The sequence below is a fragment of the Pararge aegeria genome (genome assembly GCF_905163445.1).
Source record: "Pararge aegeria chromosome W unlocalized genomic scaffold, ilParAegt1.1 SUPER_W_unloc_2, whole genome shotgun sequence".
In the NCBI taxonomy this organism is placed as follows: domain Eukaryota; kingdom Metazoa; phylum Arthropoda; class Insecta; order Lepidoptera; family Nymphalidae; genus Pararge; species Pararge aegeria.
Window position 1 is genome coordinate 425014 of NW_024396988.1, and position 14985 is coordinate 439998.

General features: G+C 35.9%; 1 protein-coding gene across 1 annotated transcript; it reads left to right on the forward strand.

The window, feature by feature from the left end:
* The first annotated feature begins 6598 nt into the window (after nt 1–6598).
* Nucleotides 6599–7081, forward strand: LOC120636804. The gene has a single exon (XM_039908368.1). The coding sequence runs from the start codon at nt 6599–6601 to the stop codon at nt 7079–7081; it is 483 nt and encodes a 160-aa protein (XP_039764302.1).
* The last annotated feature ends 7904 nt before the right edge of the window (nt 7082–14985 follow it).

The window sequence follows — 14985 nt, forward strand, 5'->3', positions numbered from 1 at the left end:
AAATGTTTCTCTGATTAACTCAAAGTTACTTAAACTAAAAGGAAAAAGAAACAGTTCAAATTAAGCTAATTTAGTAACAATTAATGGTATTAAAAAGACAAGTGGTTTGACAACTTTAAAAATAAAAATCTTTGAATTGGAAAAAGATGTTGATGTATACATAATTGATGAAATAAACTTTAAATATGAATTTTTGATTGGATTATACATAATTAAAAGTTTTAAGCTTATTCAAAATGAAGACTTATCAATAACACAAAAACACTGTGTTAATACGGAAAATGAAAAAACTGAATTTTTTTTTACCAATATTAGAACAAATACAGTATTACAAGAAATACAAAAAAATAATAGCATTTGGTCGAATTACAAAATTAAATTTGAATGAGCATGTTAACAAACAAGATTTCAAATTAATGATAGAGCACTTAAATCAGTATCAAAAAAATAAAATAGATAGACTAATAAGCAAATATAAATCCGTTTTTGCAAAGGACAAATATGATGTTGGTTCGGTTGATGGATATGAAGCGAGGATAGACTTATTAGTCGATAAATATTGTAGTAAGAGGCCTTATAGATGCACTATAGAAGATAAAAAAGAAATAGAAAAACAAATAGCAAAATTACTGGATACTAAACTTATAGAAGAGTCCTATAGTCCATTTGCTGCGCCTGTAACATTGGCATTTAAAAAAGAGGAGAACAGAAAGTCCAGGCTATGCATAGACTTCAGGGATTTAAATAAAATAGTAGTGCCTCAAGCTCAACCATTTCCCTTAATTGAAGATTTAATGATGAAAACGAGAATGCAAATTTTTTTCAACATTAGACATAAATTCAGCATTTTGGTCTATCCCTTTACGAATCGAAGATCGAAAAAAGACGGGATTCGTTACACAGGATGGACATTTTCAATGGACATGCCTTCCATTTGGGTTAAAGACCTCACCAGCAATTTTTCAGAGAATATTAAGTAATATATTGAGAAAGTATAAACTAATAGATTTCACAGTTAATTTCATTGATGATATACTCATTTATTCCGAAACTTTCGATGAACACATTGGTCATCTAACACAGTTATTAGATGCAATCAAAACAGAAGGCTTCAGGCTAAAATTTTACCAAATGCACCTTTGCATCAGACTCTGTCAAATACCTGGGTCACATAATTCAGAATAATTCTGTAAAACCACTTAAAGATAACCTGATTTCAATAAAAGATTTCCCAGTTCCAAAAACACAAAAAAATTTGAGACAATTTCTTGGAGAAATAAACTTTTACCACGAGTATATAGAAAAAAGAGCAATAATACTAGAACCATTGCATAATTTACTAAGGAAGAATCAAAAATGTGTTTGGTCAGATAAATGCCAAACAGCATTTGAAATGATAAAAAACTTGCTATGCTCACAACCAGTTCTAGAAATATATGATCAGGACTTACCAATAAACATCTATACTGATGCTTCTTTAGAAGGTATTGGGGCTATTTTAAAACAAACACAACCGGATGGTAAAGAAAATCCGGTTGCATATTTTTCAAAAAAATTAAATGAAGCACAAAAGAAAAAGAAAGCAATATACTTAGAATGCTTAGCTATCAAGGAAGCGGTGAGATACTGGCAACACTGGTTGATAGGTAAAACTTTTACAGTTTATTCAGACCACAAACCACTTGGAAACATGAATCTGAAATGTAGGGCTGATGAAGAGCTTGGTGATTTAACATATTATCTTTCACAATATAATTTTAAAATAAAATATGCACCAGGAAAACAGAATTTGGAAGCGGATTGCCTGAGCAGAAATCCGGTATTGGAGTCCAATGAAAATACAGATGAACAATTAAAAGTTGTGAACTTAATTAAACTTGAAGATATCATAAAAGATCAAAAAAATTACGAAGAAATACAAAACAAAAAAAGCAAATTAATTGAACGATGCAACGTCTTCTTCAAAATGGGTAAAAAACGAAAAAAAATAATTCTTTCTGAACAATTTAGCTAATTGTTGAAAAACGTGCATGATAAATTTTGCCATATTGGAATTTGACAAATGCAGAAGACAATTAGTCCACACTATGCAGCTAAAAATTTGATGAAGAACATCAAAAAAGTTTGTAGTAGTTGTGAAATTTGTATTAAAAATAAATCAAGAGGACAAGATAAATTTGGATTTATGTCTCAGCTTGGCCCAGCCACGAAACCCTTTCAAATAATCTCTATAGACACGATTGGAGGCTTTGGAGGTTCCAGATCAACAAAAAGATATCTTCATTTGGTTCATCCACCCTACAGTCCTGACCTGGCTCCCAGTGATTATTAACTCTTTCCAAAAATGAAAAAAGAACTTCGGTGGAAGAAGTTCTCAAGCGATGAAGAAGTGAAGGAAGCAGTTTCAGCTTATTTTTCAGACAAAGAAAAAACATTTTTTTTTCGAGGGTATACATAAGCTAATTGAAAGATCTGAAAAATGTATTAGGGTTGCAGGAGAATATATTGAAAAGGAAAAATAAACTTGTATTTTTATTTCCACGTCTTACCCCCGATGCCGCGAACTTAAAAACGCCCCCTCGTAGATACGAGTATCTGAGCGGTCATGGAAATAATTTAGCTTGGTTACCAGGAACTAAATTTCTAGGTGTGGGTACATCATTGGGAAAATTAAAACTATTTGATACAAGAACTCATAAAACAGCGCAATATTTCAGTTTACATACAGCTTATAAAACAATTAGCTTTTCATCCTAAAAATAAATGTTTAGTGACTGCAAGTAAAGATGGCACTTTGAAGGTCGTGGATTTAACCATGGGAAAAGCTTTATATTCTTTAGATCTAATGCTGCAAAGAATGCTGTTACTTATTCTAAGAGTGGTGCATTTATAGCTGCGGCTACTTCAGACCGATTGGTTGGTATATGGAAAACATAATTCAAATAGAATCTTGATTTAAAAGCTAGAAAAATATGAATTGTTATGATATTTCTTTCTACTTATACACATCAACAGAAATTAAGGGGTTTATTCCACTTGCATATATAGAAGTTTCGGAGGGATGGGCTTCGTCAGCATTGGTCTGCAACCCGTCTAGGAGAAGGAAAACTCAAAAATCAAACCCGGAATGGTTACTCTGTTAGGCGCGCATGGGTCCAACCTGTCTAAGCGGCAGTCACCTGCAGCCGACCTGGTTCCACATATATCGACTTATCGTTCCTGTGGGTCAGACCAGCTAGGCCGAGAGGGTGGTGTAGGTCTTGGGCAACCCTACATCTCCTCAATATCGTCCCAGGCGATGCACTGTCTGTGAAGAGGACACTTCACACGTGAGAGCTAGCTTTCGCGGAAACAACACGGAGAGTGGCAGTTACCAGTTATAAGTCCGCATGAATAGGCGTAAGTGTGGACGCTAGGGGTCATTCTCGACAGTGAGAGAGTCCATTGTAGACTCATCGATCAGTTACCAGCTCAAGCTAGGCAGCCCCCGGCCAATTGGGTACTGATCCGTCTCGGTGCGAGTCTGTTCTTTTGAGGTGTGGAGAACACTGGCTTATAGCCAGATAACTAGCGCCGTTATCTGTTACACCTGCATTCACGAAAATAAAACCTACTATTACCCGACTATCTATGCGTCTTGCGACGCGGAACGTCCGTACATTGAGGACAGGTCTCCCAAACACCTGTGGAGGCTTAGGTAACGTACAAGACCTACGTAAAACCGCTGTAATTGATCTTGAGTTAAAGAGGCTCAACATAGCAGTAACAGCTTTACAAGAAACACGAATTCCCGACGAAGGCTCCATTAGAGAATCTCACTACACTTTTTTTTGGAGAGGGAAAGAGGAATCTGCCAAACGTGAGCATGGTGTCGGGTTTGCAATAAGAAACGACCTTTTGCCATCGCTGGAGACCACTCGTGGTATATCAAAAATATGACCTATGAAAACATCAAAGACACTGTAAGTAAATATAAAAAGCAGTTTCATCTCCAATACAGAAACGGGAATAAAGTAACTGTCATCTGTTATTCACCTGAAGCTCATCAAGCTGTTAAAAGGTGATCTGCTGATGGTGTATTACACATACACCCGCAAGGATGAAAAAACACCCAAGGTAGTTATCAAAGGTCTACCTGCCTATACTGAAAAGGATCTTCCTGATGAGCTCAAAAAGCTTGGCTTTGTGGGAGCTACTGTGACTAAATTAAAATTAAACAATGAGGCACCTTGTCCTCCATATTAAGTTCAACTCGCCGAAGGCTCTGATGTTGTCAAATTTCGACAAATAAAATACTTATTTAACTGTGTTATAACGATTGAAAAATTTAAACCTAACCTCTCTTCAGGTAGACAGTGCTTAAGTTGTTAGGGCTTTGGACATTCTTCGAAAAACTGTAATATGCCACCGCGTTGTGTTAACCCTTTATAGGGCAGAGGGGCTATTTTTACCACCAATATTTTCTACCGATTAAGCAGTGAGAACAAAATTAGGGAATATATATTTTTTTGCACTGGCAAATATGAATTATCTGATGCTGATATCGTCACATCTGTGTGGCCAGTTACTAATGCAGAAGCGGATGAAGACGAGGAAGAAGAGGGTGAAATTGATGAGCATAACTTCACAATAAAAGATGCTTATAATGCTTTGAATACAATAAAATCTGTGTTTCTCAAAAAGGGAGGTTTGAGTGACGATGTAGTGAAATCCATCACGAAATTAGATTGCGCTTTGGATGTCATAACTCATACCGGTGGTAAACAGACAACTATCAATGACTTTTTTTCTAATCAATGAACAAAATTGAGATTAAGCTACTATATAACCACATTGTTAATTGTTTTTGATTATTAATGTAAGAAAAAAAATTTATATGTGTGAATAAAACTATTCTTTTACCACTTTATAACGAATTTTAGACCAATCTAACCTCAACATAACAAACCTCAGTTCAACGAATTACTTGATATTACGAATATTTTCTTGTTCCCCTCAGATTTGTTATATCGAGGTTGCACTGTATTATGATTGAGTAATTACAAAATATCGGTGGATCAACAAAGTTTTCTAACTAATTATGGTCACTATCTTTTGAGAAGTGAATGATAAACTGGAATAAGAAAATTAAATTACAATAAACCAAATAGCTGGGAGATCATAAAATCGATTATAATAATTTTAGAGCGAAATAAACAAAAATTGCGATTTGATTATCATTTTATAAGCTGATCCAACAACCTATTTTCCTACTTCTTGAGTAGGCGGTTCCATCCATTTAATATTTCCTTTAATTTTGATTAACTTTATGTAACTTTGTGTTTATTACTAAGAACCTTGTTATTTTATCAAATTTTAATATTGTTGATTTAGGTTCATTTGAAGTACATATTTTGTGTTTATTGCCTTTAGTTCCTCCAATAAGTAATAATAGAATATCGGAAATGATGTTCTATTATTTGCGACATTCGTGTAGGGATTGGAATATGAGAGAAGGATAAAAGCACGTATAGATATAATCCATTTAATATTCGTAATATTTATCGATATATAATCACATTTATTGGCTTGAGGGCCCGCGTCAGTGTTGTGTGCTATCCGGAAAGGCGCTATGAGTGTATTTTCGTGGAAGATGGGTTCTTATGGGCTTCGGCCCTCCTGTCGCACGGTCGGTGGCATGGCACTTACTCTTGCGCTTTGCCAAGCGGCGCTGTTGTGCGGTCGGCCGTGCATCGGGGTTACGCGTAGACGAATACAACCCTACACCACCACTGAAAGCCGCGTGCTCTAACATCGAGCGCAACTATTCATACAGTGAGAGTAACAATTGCATATCTCTACGTTTGGCCCGAAGGTTTTCAGAGCCGCGTGCTCCTTTTTAATGTTCTATATCAGGGGTTGCCAAATGGCGGACCGCGGTCCGCGTCCGGACCGCCGACCCATTTTGTGCGGACCGCGAGAACACTGCAACTTTTGCACTACAGAGTAGGTACGTAATTTATAAAAATGTATCCCCCGCATTATCTTTGTTGACGTCAAATCAAAAACTGCCGGGCGAAGTCACGAGCAAGGGAGAAAGAGTTCGCGGATTGCAAAAGCGTTGATCGTCGCGGTGGGGAAGCGAGCGGGCGTCGCGAGGACGCGGGGGGTAATCACGCGATCGCTCTGGCTGCCGGCGCCCCGGGGAGTCAGGGTTTTGTTTTAAGTTTGAGCGACGGACGCTGCGACGACCCACGTGCTTGAAATATTACGTTTGCTTGCTTACTTTACGAGTTTAAGTACCTACTTGTTTACATTAGCGAGTTTTATTACTATGGAACCGAAAAAAAGAAAAGTTGAAGATGAAAATATACAGTTTTTGCCAGAATGGACCGATTTATATTATTTTACGCTGCCAAATCGTGCTGGAGCAGTACCAATGTGCTTGATTTGTAACCAAACAGTGGCGTTAATAAAAATCTCGAATATAAAACGACATTATGATACCAAACACAAATCATTTGCCGAAAACTTTCCACTTGCTAGTGATCTGCGTAAGTCTAAAATTGCAAGTTTACTATCAAGTTACTCATCTTCGACGCAGATCATAAGTCGCTCAATGACTGAGCAGGAAAAATGTGGTGAGGCTTCTTTACGTATTTCTTGGACTCTTGCTAAGCATATGAAACCATTTACTGATGCTGAAGTAGTTAAAGAATGCTTTCTCGAAGCGGGTAATGCTTTATTTGAGAACAAAAAGGATGTTGTTGAGACGATACGACGTATTCCGTTATCTGCTTCTACTAGCACCAGAAATACACACGTTTTGGCAGAAGAAAATCACTGTGATGTGAAGCAGCAGTTAAATAATGCAAACTATTACGACTTGGCTATGGATGAATTATGCGATGTCTTTGTTACGGCACAGTTAAATATTTTTGTACGCTACCTGGACCAAACGAGAGAAACTTTTGTTGAGGAGATATTGGCTCTTTTGCCGCTATTAGGAAGAACCCGAGGAGAAGACATGATCAAAGCAGTGATGGATTATTTTGATAAAGATGAGTTAAGACTTGAAAAAGCTTTTATCGGTAACTACTGACGGTGCGCCAGCAATGGTTGGGAGTAAAAAAGGACTAGTTCAGCTGTTGAGTAGCAATGCCAGATGTAATGAAAATCTGATTTCATATCACTGTATTATTCACCAAACTGTGCTTTGCTGCAAACTTAATCATCATTTTGAGCGTATTATGGAAGAAGTGATAAAAATAGTAAATTTTCTTCGTGCGAAATCATCACTGAAACATCGTGAATTGAAATCATTTCTTGAAGAAGTTGATGCACAATATGACGATCTACTGTTGCATAACAATATAAGATGGTTAAGCAAAGGCTGCGTTTTAGAACACTTGAAGACATTTCTTTTTAACAGTGATCAGAATTAGATTTCAGCAAACGCCTACTTAAGTTTCTTAAACGAAAAAGAAAATGTAGCTGCCATTGCTTTCTTGACGGATATTTTTAAACATATCAATGACCTGAACCTTAAACTTCAAGGCAAGGGAAAACTTGTATGGGAGCTCATGTCAGAAGTAAAAAGTTTTTCGCGAAAACTCGATCTCTTTATTAATGATCTTGGTCTTGGTAATGAATGCTTCCACTTTCCCAATTTAAATAAAATAATCAGCAGTGACAACGAGATTGACGCCGACCAATACAAAACGTTCATAACGGATCTTAAATCGGAATTTAAAAACAGATTCGCAGATTTTAAGAAAATTGAGAATGTTGTAGAAATCCTCAGCAGCATTTTTCTCTGCATCCTGATGGTGAATCGAGCAACGAAGCTGCAATTGTTTTCAGGAGTTTTCAGGAGTCCGCAACAAAAAACTACATTTTTCTCATTGATGTGTAATAAACTACCTTTGTTATTTCTGTAATTACATTTGTTTAATAATTATTTTTTCTATAAAATGTTGTGCGGACCGCGATGGTCATTTCATTTCTTAAAACGGACCCCTAGCGAAACTAATTGGTGATCCCTGTTCTATATAGTGGCGTGGAAATATTTATTTATGAAGAATGTGTTTCTTCGTATGGTAAGGGAAAAACAGAATTATTAGTCCTTCAAGATTGATTTTGTGGCTGGCTACTTGTTATAATACTAAAATGGTGGTGAGTAGTTTGTAGAACAAGCTTCCCCTGATACAACACGGCGAACAGGTATTTTTGCTTAATGTTCTAAAGTTATACTCGCATATAAGTCTCTTATTCTATATAATAGTAATCGACGTTGAGCGTGTAGGTACTTTCTCTTCTGCGAACAACATGAACCGCTCTCCTTCTCCCGTCAGTCGTACCTAATATGACAATTTTTTTTCTGATGTATTTAAAATTCTATGCTATATATTCTAAACGCTATTTTACTACCAAAACTGAACGCAAGGTATTAATTTCTTTTAAAACTATATTTTTTACTATGCGAGGGAACGTGTCTCCTACACGTTCCCTCGCATAGTAAAAAATACTGAAAGCTTCAGTTTAGAAGCAATGCAAATACTATGTAATCGGATGTGCAATATCGTAGGCAGTCATGGATTAGGAAGGAAGTATTTAATTGAGGAAATTACGGTGCTTCAAACATGCGGCAAGTATAAATCCATCGTTTTTGCCTTTTTATCCGCGTCCGTATACCGTCCGGCGATTGAAAGTATTGATTTACAGACTAATTGTTATCAGCCCTACTGGCCTTTACGCTAATAAGTCGTACGCGCAAGAGTTCTCACTGGAGTGATAAGAAAAATGGGCCATCATCTTTGGTTGAGGAGCAGAAAAAAAAGAAGGACTGGGGCGGAGAGTCTAAAAATAACACCAATTTAAGTGAGAGGGTTAAGGCTCTAAACAAAACCACAAAAAATATATATGTTTTCGTGTGGGCGTTGTAATTCTGAATTTAATGGTGGCGCGTAAATACAAAAGCTGGATATCGTAAGCTGGGCAAAAACAAATCATCTTGGAAGTGTCTACGTTGCAAAGTTGGAATATCCGTTTCAACGTGTCAGGAAGTGGAAAGCATCTCACCGACCGCCGTAACACTGGACAGACTTCATGAGCAGTTGCATAACATAACCTTACAAACGGGCACCTCTTCAGAGTCTAAAAGATGACCTGGGAATAATTAGAAGTGAAATAAAGGATATGAAGGAATCACTTCAATTCGCACAGGACACTATTATGGGATTCTCCGGGAGGTCGGATAGATACCCTGGAGTCCAGCGTTACTCGGCTTCAGAAGCTGGCGGATGATGTGCCAAGGTTAGAAGCCAGTTTATCGAAGCTGAGTTCGGAAAGTCACGAAAGAGAGCAGTAGATGAGAATGAACAATGTCGAAATAAAGGGTGTTCCAAGTAAAAAGGATGAAAACCTTTTTGACATTGCTATCCGGATTGGGAGTGTCTTACATTGTCCTCTCCGAAAAGAAGACATCAACATGATAACCAGTGTACCTACTTACCAAAAAGACGCTCCCAATTATGTCATTCATCAACCGCTACGCAAAAGAGGACTTCGTAGCTGCTATGAGAAAACGTAAACAGCTCACACCTAGCACATTGGGTTTGACTGGTGCGGGAAATATATATGTCAACGACCACCTAACGCCGTATATAATCAGTTGTTAACGAAGGCGAAGTCTATGCAGAAGAGTGCTGGAAATTTTTAGTACATATGGGTAAAGCACTCCAAAATATGGGCGAGGAAATCACTGACATCAAAAGTTTTCACTATAAACTCGGTCTCAGACCTGCAAAAATCTGTTAAGTTGGTGTATTCCCTTTAGTGCTACATTAGTCCTAAATTACATTATCTTCTGTCTCTGTATGGTGTTGCATTATATTTTCAAACATAGCGGGCCATCGGTTTATGTCCCCTGTAGTCTAATTATTAGCTTGCATTGACTAGTCATTAGTGCGCGTAACTCAACCGTAAGTATGTTAAAACTTCGTAGTATTATGAACCTTACTGCTCAACCATTACAGCACATATTTCTATATCATATCCTCAAGCGGTATTACTTATATTGCCTCGCAGTTATCTGTTCGTTGACTATTATTTTTAAGCCCGCAAATAATGTGTCCATATATTACTAAAGTGAAGCGATCTTACATTAAACAACCTTACAAATATTGTATACTTTGGCTATTGGTGCTTGTTAACTTTAATTACTTTAGATTTTCAATATTATGTACATTTATACTTTATTTCAAATATTTAACCTGTACAAACTTTAGGCAGGCAATAAACTGTTTTTTCACTACAACTTCTTATTGCAGTGTATTAAGATTACACTGTCTTTGTATGTCTCTTTTATATTGCCTTAGTTATAGTTATAGTTTATTATCCGCATTCAATCAGAATGACTTGTAAGCATAGTAAATCCTTAGATTCAAGATTTTTTTTCTATAAGTTCGAACGCAAGAGGGATGGCTTTGGTACGATAACTGATCTGTTTATTGGTATTATATACGCGTCTGATCCTTATAACTTTTACATTCGGGTATATCCATCTCCGGAGTTTGATGTGGCGAACCTGTGGGTATCACGTATTACGTATTACTGTCAATTTAGCCATTACTTCAAAACGTATTACTTCAAATTAACCATTTATATTTTTATACCAAAATACAATACTGACATTATTTTATATTAATAGTGACTTTATATTCGTTATTTTCGTTATTGATCTACTACCAAAATGTCAAAGGACTCCGTACTAAAACCAATGAATTTAAAAAGTCCCTGGCCTTGTCTAATTATGATTTAATTTGCTTATCCGAAACTTGGTTGAACGATCAAATCGGTAGTTATGAGCTGTTTGATGAACGTTACTGCGTTTGGCGCCGTGATCGTAATTATGCTCAAACGGGTCAATCGCGTGGCGGAGGCGTAGCTGTCGCTGTCCACAGGGACCTCCTCGCGGAGCCTGTGACCAGCCAACACTCTTCTGCTGAGGATGTATGGGTGACTGTGCGTCTGAAACGAACACCGAGCGTCAACCTTCACCTATGCACGATATATCTATGTGAAGATGCATCAGGTAATTCATTTATTTCTCAAATTATTAATTTTTCGGACAATCTTGAAATGATTATGGCCAATTTCCTACACGATAAATTTTTGGTGCTAGGTGTCTTTAATATGAGTACCATCGAATGGGTTTTAGGTTTGGATTATTACCTACGAGCACACAATTTGGCGAACAATTATTTAATTAATTTTGTTGACATGCTCAGTGTTTGTAACTTACGTCAGTTTAATTTAATAAAAAATCGCTATGGTCGCATATTGGATCTAGTGCGGTCTAACGACAGCAATATATTTGTCTCTGGCTGTCTAGATCCTTTGATACCTGAAGACTCGTATCATCCATCACTACATATAGCATTGTGGTCGCTGTCAAGCTGACATGTCGTATAATCAGCTGCTCGTATTTTATTTATAATTTAAGTTTTAATTTTAGTCTTAATATTCGTAAAACTGTGTAAATTATTTGTAAATAAGTGTTTGTTCATTAGATAAATAGTCATAAAAAGTGTAATCAACTCAGCGAGCACAAAAAGCGAACTATCCATGTGACAGGAGGTTCGTTCGGCGAGAATTCAAAATCCAACGTCTGTAACGACGTATGATTTACGTTCAAAGGATTTTACTGGGGAGTATTGCTTTTATTTTCTTTATCGTTCTCTGTTATCACGTTATATTATCCCGCTAGCTATTAAATACATTACTCCCTACACAGTACATTCTCGTTGATCACGAGACACGTCCCTATATACACTCTGACAAAATCATTCTTGCTTTACTTGACGGATTTGTGGAAGTGAAGAAAAAGAATTATTGAAACTGTCTCAGACAACATTTACAGCATCTACTCATGCACACCTTATGATATAGGTCACTGTTCTAGTAATCTACTTTAGTAATTAATACATTTTAGAAATAACTTCAATAGTCAGCGCAAAAAATAGTATTTGTAACTGTTGGATATGCCAAACTAGTATGTTTTTATATTTCTAATCAGATCTTTAATATTACTCTGTTTAATACTAATTTGAATCCTACTTTTATTCCTTTGGTCTCTCTCTTCTGTAGGTCATCTATTTTCCTTCACTTACATACACTGTTTGGTGTGTTTCAGAGACAAGTTCTATAAAATGGCTCCTCCAATGTTAACCAGAAGAGCGGCTGCATTGGAAGAGCAATTGAAACTAAAGAATGCCCTCCGTGAACTCAAGTCACTCAAACAAGTAAATGCTGACTTGGTGAGGGAACAAGATGACAGTGAAGTTGAACTGAGAGCAATTATAGCCAAGAACTCCCAACTGAAAGGTGAACTAGCAGAGTTAAACAGTGCACACAATCTGGTCATAGAGGAGCGCGACCAACTCCAGAAGGCAGTCAGCTCATTTGAACAATGCATAGTGGTAAATAAATTAAACACCCTTTCATTATCCTCTCAGAGAAGTAGAGAAAACTATGAAAGTGAAATTCAAAGCCTCAATGATGTAATTAAACAATTGGAGGACTCACTTAAAACTGTAACCATTAAATATGAGCTATCACAAAGGCAGATTGATGAACAAATTCTGGCAGCTGATGAGTTGTTAGCCCTAGGTACCTTCAACATGGCTCGCTTTGAGTCTTTAGCAAATAAATGTAACTGTACTCATGAGATACCTATGACTAACCTAAAATTATGTGATACAGTATCTTCCAACCAATTAGAAACATGCCTGGAGCAGTGCACAACTGTCATACCAGACCCTTCACCTTTATTAAAAAGTATGCCTGAAAAACAGACAATTATATTTTCCGACATGTTAGGTAAAGGTTTTGGACCTATTATGAACCATTACCTTGATCACTCAGTGACTAATAGATGTTCACCGGGGGCTAGTTTCGATTATCTTATTAATAGTTTGAATAGTGACTATTTAGATGTAAATAAAAATGTTGTTCTCTTGATAGGAGACAGTTTGAATGTCAAAAAGCATCAAATTATAAGATGCATTGATAAATTACTAGCTTTACATAGTAAAACTCAATGTAAATTCGTTATGTGTGCCTTTCCTTACTGTGGCACATTTAGTTCAAAGCAGAATGAACATATTTATAATTTAAATTTATTAATTTATAACCTGACATGCCGTCATAGTGACGCAGTTTTTTATTTTGACATCAATAAATCCATGTCATCCCTATTGTCTAGAGATAGTTTAATTTTATCTAAGAAAAGTAAGCATCACTTGGCATCTTTACTAGCTTACAACTTAAATGATACTGTTACAAGTATTGTAACTAAGTCTATTGACACCTCTACATATTGTACTTCAAGTACCACCAATATTTCTAATATTGACCCTAGTACTTGTTCTAGTACTATAATAAATAGTTATTTAAACTAGACAGTGAGACAACGGGGAAGCTCTGTAATATGAACATTGTACATCAAAACATACAGAGCTTCACCGGCAAAGAATTAGAAATAGAACTGTTTGTTGAAAAATTCAATATACACATATTGTGTATAACTGAGCATTGGCTCACTGGAGCACAAATAGCAGTTAACATCAATAACTTCAAAATGTCAAGTGTGTTCTTTAGAAAGACTGCTATTCATGGTGGATCCTTAATTTTTGTACGCAATAATATAACATGTAAGGAGCGAAAAGATATAGTTAGTCTTTCTGTGGAGCGCATAATTGAACTGTCTTGTGTGGAGCTGGAGCGTTTTATAATAGTGTGTGTGTACCATCCCCCCTCAGGTGATTTCAACCAATTCGAGGATGTAATGGAAGATGTCCTTAAGCGATTGTGTATGTCTACTAAAAATGTAATAGTATGCGGGGATTTCAATGTTGATATCTTATTACATAATACTACTACGACTAGGTTGTTAAACTTATTTAAATGCTTTAATTTGAATAATGCTTTCGATGAACCTACTAGAATCACAGCAACTTCAGCATCTTGTTTAGATAATATTTTTTTTAACTGTGATATCTTAGGTAAATCGATATTAAACAATTTAAGGTCAGATCATTGTGGCCAACAAATTACTGTTGTTGGTACAAATAGAAATAAACATATTGTTAAGTACAGGTCGATAACTCAAGAGTAAACTGACGCGATTTGAAGGTGAAATATCAGCCAAAATTCCAGCTCTCTTTTTTGAAAACTGTCATCCCGACAATCTTTATCGTACGCTTTTCAATGAAATAGAAAGTGCATTTAATAAAGTATTTACTTTTAAATACATAGATTCTAATAAAAAAATGAGGTTTAGTGATTGGGCGACAATAGGCATTTACAAAAGCAGGGATAAGTTGTATGAGCTATATGATGAAAAACAATACAATCAGACTCCAACCTTCCTTGAATATGTAAAAAGTTACTCCAAAACATTTAAAAATGTTTGTAGACAAGCTAAGTCGCTATACATTAAAGATCGGATAGTAAAATCTGAAAACAAAATACAAACAACCTGGAAAATTGTTAATAATGAATCTGGGAAAACTAAATCTCGAGACGGAAATTTTGAATTAATTATTAATAATAATATGGTAACTACTGATACAGAAGTTGCTAGTACTTTTGAAAACTTTTTTCAGAATGTTCCTATTTTGTTAACAGATTCACTAAATTCCTCACCTACTGCAGCTCAGAATTTATTAAGAGGCAACATTAATGAGGGCAAAGTTTTATTTCATTTCAAACATATAGATGCATCGGATATCAGTAAAAACTTCAAGTTGTTAAAATTAAAGAAAACAGGTGATATATGGGGAATGTCGGTAAAGGTAATATCTCAAATTATTGACGTCATTGCTCCTCTTTTAGCCATAATTTTCAATGAATGTGTTGATTTAGGTACTTTCCCGAACCTAATGAAACATAGTAAACTCATTCCTCTATTTAAATCTGGTAATAAAAATGATATAAACAATT